Source organism: Carcharhinus amblyrhynchos, chromosome 28 (assembly GCF_965287045.1).
Source record: "Carcharhinus amblyrhynchos chromosome 28, sCarAmb.v2.hapA, whole genome shotgun sequence".
In the NCBI taxonomy this organism is placed as follows: Eukaryota; Metazoa; Chordata; class Chondrichthyes; order Carcharhiniformes; family Carcharhinidae; genus Carcharhinus; species Carcharhinus amblyrhynchos.
Genome location: NC_137351.1, coordinates 22,252,455 through 22,260,945, shown reverse-complemented (window position 1 = coordinate 22,260,945; position 8,491 = coordinate 22,252,455). Strand labels below are relative to the sequence as shown.

The window sequence follows — 8,491 nt, the reverse complement described above, 5'->3', positions numbered from 1 at the left end:
TCTGGATGACCCTTCATCAAAGATTCAATTGGGAATTCAGAAGAAATTTATTTACATAAAGAAAAATGTGAAATTTGCTACCACCACAAATAGCATAGTGCACTTAAGACGGGAAAGTAAGTAAACACAAGTGAGAAAAGATGAATATTCATTCAATAGGTTAAGGGGAGGCTCATTTGGAGCATAAATACGGGCACAGACTAGACTGGCTGAGTGGCCTGCTGTTCTGTAAAGCTTAGTGGTGCAAATAGAAAAATCAAATACAATTATCACATATATTAGTATACAGTGAAAAGTATTCCTTATTGCACACTTTACAAAGCATACCGTTCATAGAGGAGTGCGCAGAATGTGGTGTTACAGTCATAGCTGGAGTATAGAGAAAGATCAACTTTATGTAAGGTAAGTCCATTCAAAAGTCTGATGGCAGCAGGAAAGAAGCTGTTCTCAAGTTGAGTGACCTCAGACTTTTCTACCTTTCTCCCCGATGGAAGAGAGAATGTCCGGGGTGCGTGGAGTCCTTAATTATGTCTTTAGCTCCACTAACCAATCAAAAAAACAAGAACTCAAATTTGCACAACTCAATATGTACATCACAATTTGACATTACCACAACCACCACAAGATCTCTAAATGAAATATATTTATTGATTGAAATTTGGAATATCAAGCTTAAGATAATCCACATTTAAAGCTGGCAGGTCAGTCAACAATATTCATTTAAATATGTACGTCACACTTCTGGAACAGAAAACCTTATCATTGGAGAGAAAAACAAAGATCGCATCAGATTATTCATATCAAAGTAACTGACTCAACCCAATTGTTCTGCACACTCGACTTTTCTTCATTCCTACATTTTCTTGGGAATTTTATGAGGGAGATGATTCGGATGATCCCAATTTAAAATAATCGGCAGGTAAAGGATCTTTAATGATACAACACATAACAGGTTATCCAATCAGGGCCCAAACCACAGCACACAGACCTTCACAATAAAAAGCATGAACCTGATTAATCCGATGCACAAAATCTAGGAAACTGGATTTATTTCTCGCTGGTGGTCCTGTTTCAACTTTGGGGATCTAGACGTTTGAAAAGCAGCACTGGTTATTGATGAGTAATTCTACACCTTGTTACGTGTCCAAAGTTTGTGAAACAGGCTCATCAATGTGATTTTTACGTATTTGTGTATCTTGCATACTCCTTTTTGGGCACCAAATAGCAACAGTTAAGAATCTTCTGCCATTTCCAAATCTTCTTGCAAACTTTGCACCATCTTCTCTTCCAATTTCCTTGGTTTCTCTGTTAAAAGAAAACAGAACCACAAATTATCAGAATAGAACATATTAAAGTAGATTTATTTCTGAATAACTTCTAAACCCCAAAGAAATTTTTATTTAGACATTTGATATGTTGGGGTTTGTGAGTTTCCTTTATATACCATGAATATCCAAGCAATCCAGTCAATTACCTGCATGAGGAGCCCTGATGAGATGGATGTTCTGTTTGACCTCTTTGATGTCTGCCTTTGTCTGTAACTCTTTATCCTTTTTCAACCTTGAATAAGACAAAATTACATCAGCAATCTAGTTTTATTAAATACTTGTGTTCATTCAATCCTACAGTGCAGAAGGTGGTCATTCAACCCATCGAATCCACAATAACCACAAACCCACCCAGGCCCAACTCCATAGCCCCATGCATTTACCCTAGCTAGTACCCCTGACACTAATGGGCAATTTGGCATGACCAATCCACCTAACCCGCACAACTTTGGACTGTGGGAGGAAACTGGAGCACGCAGAGGAAACCCACACAGACACAGAGAGAACGTGCAAACTCCACACAGACACTGACCCAAACCGGGAATCAAACCCAGGTCCCTGGCACTGTGCCAGTAGTGCTAACCACTGTGCCATCGTGTCGCCCCTAAAACTAAAGGTTTCAGCCGCAGCTGATCTTGCGCAACAAAGATTCAGGAATCAAATGACAGTAAGAATCAAAATAAGCGTTTACAGCAGGAGCAGTTGCACACACAAGATCATAATGGGAGCAGCAGTAGGTCATTTGGTCCCTCAAGCCTGCATTGCCATTCAATGAGATTGTAGCTGATCTGATTGTGGTTCTAACTCCACTTTCCTGCCAGCTCCCAATAATCTTTAACTCTTTTGTCAATGAAAGATCTGTCTAGCTCAACCTTCACTGCTCAAGATCCACCCCACCACACAATAGAAACTGGCACTTTGGTGTGAGTACTTAGCTGTGCCATTTTCCATGAGGGGATAAGCTTGAATCCCACTTATCTGTCAGGTAAATATAAAAAGATCTTATGGTGAGACTGAAAGAGGGGAAGTTTTCCTGATGTCCTGGCTTACATTCATCCCCCAACACACACTAAGCAAGTTAACTGGTCATTTATTTAATTTGCTGTTCATCAAACTTTCTGCACACAATCTGGGTGCCATATTTGTCTACATAATTTTAAATTTACTTCCAAAGTAATTAACTGGCCACGAAGAATTGAGGCATGATAAATTGCCTGAGGCACAATGGTTGGTGTTTCTGGCTGCTCTTTCTTAACTGTATCCATCCTTGAAATACAATATAAATGCACTTTCTTGATTTGCAGTCATCAGAAATATATTTACACAGAAAACTACCATTTCGGGACAGGAAGTAATAACAATTGGATCAAATTGAAAGAAAAATCTTGCACTTTAAAAAAACGCTCAGGTTCACACTCACCTGTTCATGATAAATCTTGCCTGGCGTTTCTGTTTGACTTCCTCAATTCTCTTCATTGCCACAACTGTTGAACACAATTTCGCCATTAATGTAACAAAAACAAAGAGCATAGAAACATAGAAGCAGAAGTACCCCCAAGAGCTGTATCTAATTTCATCTGCAAATTTGGAGGTAATACATCCAGTTCCTTCTTCCAGATCATTAACATATAATGTGAACAGTTGGGGTCCCAGCACAGGTCCTTGTGGAACCTCACTAGTCACTGACTGCCAATCAGAAAGACCCCCATTTATGCCAACTCTTTGCTTCCGATTTGCTAACCAGCTTTCTACCCATTGCAAGACATTAGCTGCGATCCCATGTGCTTTAACATTACATATTAGTCTGTTATGTGAATCCTTGTCAAAGGCCTTCCGAAAGTGTAAATAAACCACATCCACTGGTTCTCCTCGGTCAACTCTATCAGTTACGTCCTCAAAAAATTCCAAACGATTCGCCAAACATGATTTCCCTTTTGAAAGTCTGTGCTGGCTTTGCCTGATTATACCACTGCATTCCAAATGCTGAGTTATAAAATCCTTGATAATACTCTAGAAACTTCCCTAGTACCAACGTTAGGCTCACTGGTTAACAGCTACCTGTTTTCGCTCTAACGCCCTTTTTGAATAGCAGGCTTCCATTACTGACCCTCCAATCATAATATTCCAGAGTCCAAAGAATTTGGAACATAACCACCAACAGATCTACTATTTCCAGGGCCACTTCCTTCAGCATTTGCTCTCATTCTTTCCAATGGCCTCAAATGAATGGAACAGGGAAAGTCAAAGTACATTCTGAAATCTACTTCTCTAAAGCCAGTGAACTTTAACATCCCTTTGTTTGCAAATGGAAAGATGAGCCAAGGCTCCCCATGAATACTCAAATTCACCCACCAAAACTGCAGCTATAGGCGCTCAGTGTGGACAGATGCGAGGCACCCACTGCCAGGTATCCTGCTGAAACAAGATCTGTACTAACACATGGACAGTGACCACTTGGAGGTGACAACAAGAGGATGAGCAGTGCATGATCAGCCCCAGCAGATTTCTGTCAAGTCAGAATGGGATAGGGTGGAGAAATTTGCTAATCAAAACCATCAATCCAGGTAGAGGACATTTCCCTGAACCCTCACCAGCCTCCACACACACAAATTCAGAAGTATGGCAGTGATGTGTGCCTAAGAGAAATCTCTATTTTCCTGTTTGCAGGACAAAATCCAGAAAACTCAACAGCTTCCATGATAAGCATGTGATATCAATGATGTTTCTGGAAATAATTAGAATTTTGTTGGATTAAAGCACTGGCACCTTAGGCACACATCTTTGATGCAGTGATGAGCCCCCCATCCCAACCCCAAAAAGCCCTGCTGCTCACATCAGATATGTAGAAACTCCAATAAGCCACTCTGCACTCATCCACTAGCTAAAGATCATCAGTGACGCAAACAGATGTGAAATACCAGATTACATTTCCATTACTGAATTATTTACTTAGTTAAAAGGTTTATTTCAGTTATCCCCTCTGCATACCACTCTTACCATTCTTATTAGAGATTAATCTAACGTCAAAATGGAGATTCCACTCTAACTAGGCTCAACATCTCATCAGCTTCATTGAAACTTCTGCTGTGATCCACGGAAGTCCAATATATTCAGAACATAAATGCCACCAGAGATGCTTACCTGACTTAGACCACAGTTCTCTCTGGTACTTGACTGGCACATTCCTACGTTTTTCAAATTCAAATACATTATCCTGTAAATAAAAGATTAAATGTCAAGATCAAGTGAGAAATGAGTATGATGGAAAGCTGGACTGCAATTTGAATTTTACACACCACAGTCAATTCTTTGCCAGATGACTTCCGGAAGGCTTTTGTCCACCTGACCCTTCTTGGGTTACGCTTCTTCTTAAAACCCTTATGACACTTTGATCTGCAGAATCTGAAAGTCTGGAAGATTAAGAAATTTAAAAACCATTACCGGATTTCATGCAGTGCTGCTTGCAGAAAGTCAGGATAGATTGCCCTGACGGAGCAGATACTGGAGGCCCAGGGACTTGCAATCTCTGAATGGTAGAAGCAGGCCCAGGTGTTTTAAGTTTATTTATGGATGTCACAAGTAGGCTTACATTAATACTGCGATGAAATTACTGTGAAAATACCCTCACCGCCACACTCCAGCGCTTGTTCCGGTGCACTGAGGGAAAAGTTACCACCTAAACAGCACGTCTTTCGGACTGTGGGGGGTGACCAGAGTACCTGGAGGAAACCCACGCAGACATAGGGAGAATGTGCGAAATCTGCACAGTGACCCAAGCTGGAAATCAAATCCAAGTCCCTGGCGCTGTGAGGCAGCAGTGCTAACCACTAGCCACCGTAGTGCAGGCGCGACTGTGTGACAGGTAACTTTATTGTGGAAACTTCTGGCAAAAAGGCAGAATGGTGACAACCCCCAACATAGGAGTGCATGATTTATCTTACAAATTCATGATGTTGTTGAGAAATATATAACAATGTAATTGGGAATGTCACTTCACCTCATCTTTCTTCTAGGTCAGGCAGGCAAGGCAATCAGATAAACAACATATGAAGAGTCCTTAATCTGAAACTAAGCACAATAGCTTGACTGAGATCAAGAATCGACTAAGTTCAGCAGAGGAAAAAAAATATCAAACCAAACTCTTCAACAACTCAGTGATTCAACATGTCGACCGCCCTAGACATATACCTGGGAAATAGAGGCTTACAACAGTTATGACCAACAAACTTATTCACCTTTCAAACCACGTTCAGATGACAATGGAACATTATGTGATAAACTGATACTGAGTATTTGGATTTTCTCACCATCTATAACCTGACATATAGGGCGGAATTGTAGCACAGTGCTGCCTCACAGCGCCAGAAACCTGGGTTCCATTCCCAGCTGGGACCACTGTCTGTGTGGAGTTTGCAGATTCTCCCCGTGTCTGCGCAGGTTTCCTCCCACAGTCCAAAGATGTGCGGGTTAGATGGATTGGTCATGATCAATGCACAAGGTTAGGCTGGGGGATTGGGCCTAGATAGGATGCTCCTGCAGAGGGTCAATGCAAACTTGATAGGCTGAATGTCATCTTCTGCACTTAGGGACTCTATGATAATAGAACGAGCATTCTGAGGCCAAGGCAGATTTCACACAAGACCACGTTACATTTAAATAAGTAAAAAGCCAGCCTCCTCAACTATCTGAACTTTGGGAAACCTTGCCGTGCAACAACAGCAAGACATAATCTAAATGCACTATTCTGACATACTGCAATACACACATACTACATTGGCATTTAAAGGTGGGGCATTGGGAGAAATAGAGGAAAGAGAGAGGAGTTCAGCTTGCTCAACACCCAATCCACAACAATCCTGACAATGCTGTGCAGGGACCTCAACGTCAGCATCATACATTTTCAGGTCATGAGCAAATGCAAAACAAATTTCTTACTGTACATCAATAATCTACAATAATAGCCAGTGTTGGCTCAGTTGGTAACACTCCCACCTCTGAGCTGAAAGACTCTGGTTACAAGACTGGGACACACACATCAAAGCCGACACGCAAGGTGGTACTGAAAGAGGGCTGCATTGTTGGAAGGAGCAATCTTTTGGATTGCATCTCCCAATCTTTAAACCAAGGCCTCATTAGCTCTTTCAGGCAGATGTAAAGGATCCAATTGCTCTAATCTGAAGACCATATATACGAACGTAAGATTTAGGAGGCGGCCACTCAGCTTTGAGCCTGCTCAGCCATTCAACAGATCATGGCTGATCTGATTTTAACCTCAACTCCACATTGCTGTCTACCCCAATACCTTTCACCCCTTGCTTATCAAGAATTTCTCTCTTCTGACTTCTGAGGGAGAGTTCTAAAGATTCACAACCTTCAAAGAAAACATATTTCCTCATTCCTATCTTAAAAAGCTGACCCGTTATTTTTAAAGAGTGACCCCTAGCTCTTCGATGTGGAGCTGCCGACATTGGAATGGGGTAGGCACAGTAAATAGTCTCACGACACCAGGTTAAAGTCCAACAGATTCATTTGGTAGCATGAGCTTTAGGAACACTGCCCCTTCATCAGGTGAGTGCAGGATCTGTTTCACAAACAGGGCATATATAGACAAACTAAATTACAAGATAATGGTTGGAATGCAAGTCTTAACCAGTAATCTAGTATTTACAGGTGCAGATAATGTGAGTGGAGAAAGGGTTAAGCACAACAGGAAACATTCTTTTACATCCACCCAGTCAAAACCCTTCAGGATCTTGCGTTTCAATCAAGTCTCCTCTTACTCATCTAACTTCCAAGCCTAGCCAGTTCAAACGTTCATCATAAAACAACTCTCCCCTTCCATTAGTCCAGTAAACCTTTTCTAAACTGCTTCCAATGTTCTTGAAATAAGGACACCAATGCCGTACACCAGTTCTCCTGATGTAGTCTCACCTGGATGCCCTGTGCAAGTATAAACTCCACTCCCTACTTTTGCACTCAATTCCCAGATGCAGGCAAATGGGAATAGCTCAGTTAAGAATCCTGGTCGCATGGGCCAGTTGGACGGAATGGCTATTCCCGTGCTGGATATCTCTATGACAATGAATACTTCACTGACTGGAAAGCCTCTTCGAACATGCTGTTGTGGCGAAAGGCGCTATATAAATGCAAGTGTTTGTTAACTATTACACGTGTCAGAGCAAAGGCAGCGAGGAGCCGACAGCCGTGATTATTGAGCCCATTTCGGCAGCTTTCGCAGGCAAGCCCGAGCCTCAACTCCCCAATAACATCACCCTGAACCGCAGGCTCCATACTGACAGCCTGGGCCTAGACACTCTCCCTCCCCGGCCTCACCTTACAGTCATTGCGGACAAACATCATCCCGTGTCCCGGATACACCGGCGCCGAGCAGAAATAACACTTCTCGATTCGCATTTTCGCTCCGGTTTGGGCTTTAACCGCGCGGTGCCCAACACCGGCTCCTCACCGCCTGCACTCGATGCAAAATGGCCGAGCCACACTTCAAGCGGCCTGGAGGAGCCGACGACAGCGCCTCAAATCGGCCTGGAGGACCACAAAACAGCGCCCCAACCCGGCCGGAGGATCAAAGGACAGCGCCCCAACCCGGCCGGAGGACCAAAGGACAGCGCCCCAACACGGCCGGAAGACCAAAGGATAGCGCCCCAACCCCGCCTGAAGGACCAAAGTATAGCGCCGCAACCCGGCCGGAGGACCAAAGGTTAGCACCCCCAACCCGGCCCGGAAGACCAAAGGATAGCGCCCTAACTGGCCGGAGGACCAAAGAACAGCGCCCCCAACCCGGCCACAGGACCAAAGGACAGCGCCCCAACCCAGCCACAGGACCAAAGGACAGCGCCCCAACCCGGCCGGAGGACCAAAGGACAGCGCCCCAACCCGGCCGGAGGACCAAAGGACAGCGCCCCAACCCGGCCGGAGGACCAAAGGACAGCGCCCCAACCCGGCCGGAGGACCAAAGGACAGCGCCCCAACCCGGCCGGAGGACCAAAGGACAGCGCCCCAACCCGGCCGGAGGACCAAAGGACAGCGCCCCAACACAGCCGGAGGACCGCATTTCAACTGATCTCTCACGATTCATCCACAGCTCCTCCAGCCTGTTTGAATGTTGCTGCATTGCGGCCCTGTCCCCTCAATTACAACCTGTC

At 44.0% G+C, this 8,491-nt stretch overlaps 1 protein-coding gene across 1 annotated transcript; it reads right to left on the bottom strand.

Moving 5' to 3' along the window:
- Positions 1 to 626: 626 nt before the first annotated feature.
- On the bottom strand, positions 627 to 7,840 carry rsl24d1 (ribosomal L24 domain containing 1). The gene is made up of 6 exons (XM_080214277.1): positions 7,662 to 7,840; positions 4,625 to 4,738; positions 4,470 to 4,542; positions 2,749 to 2,812; positions 1,475 to 1,560; positions 627 to 1,305 (listed from the first exon to the last, which is right to left on the bottom strand). The coding sequence occupies exons 1-6, from the start codon at positions 7,740 to 7,742 to the stop codon at positions 1,232 to 1,234; spliced, it is 492 nt and encodes a 163-aa protein (XP_080070403.1). The 5' UTR covers positions 7,743 to 7,840; the 3' UTR covers positions 627 to 1,231.
- Positions 7,841 to 8,491: the final 651 nt, after the last annotated feature.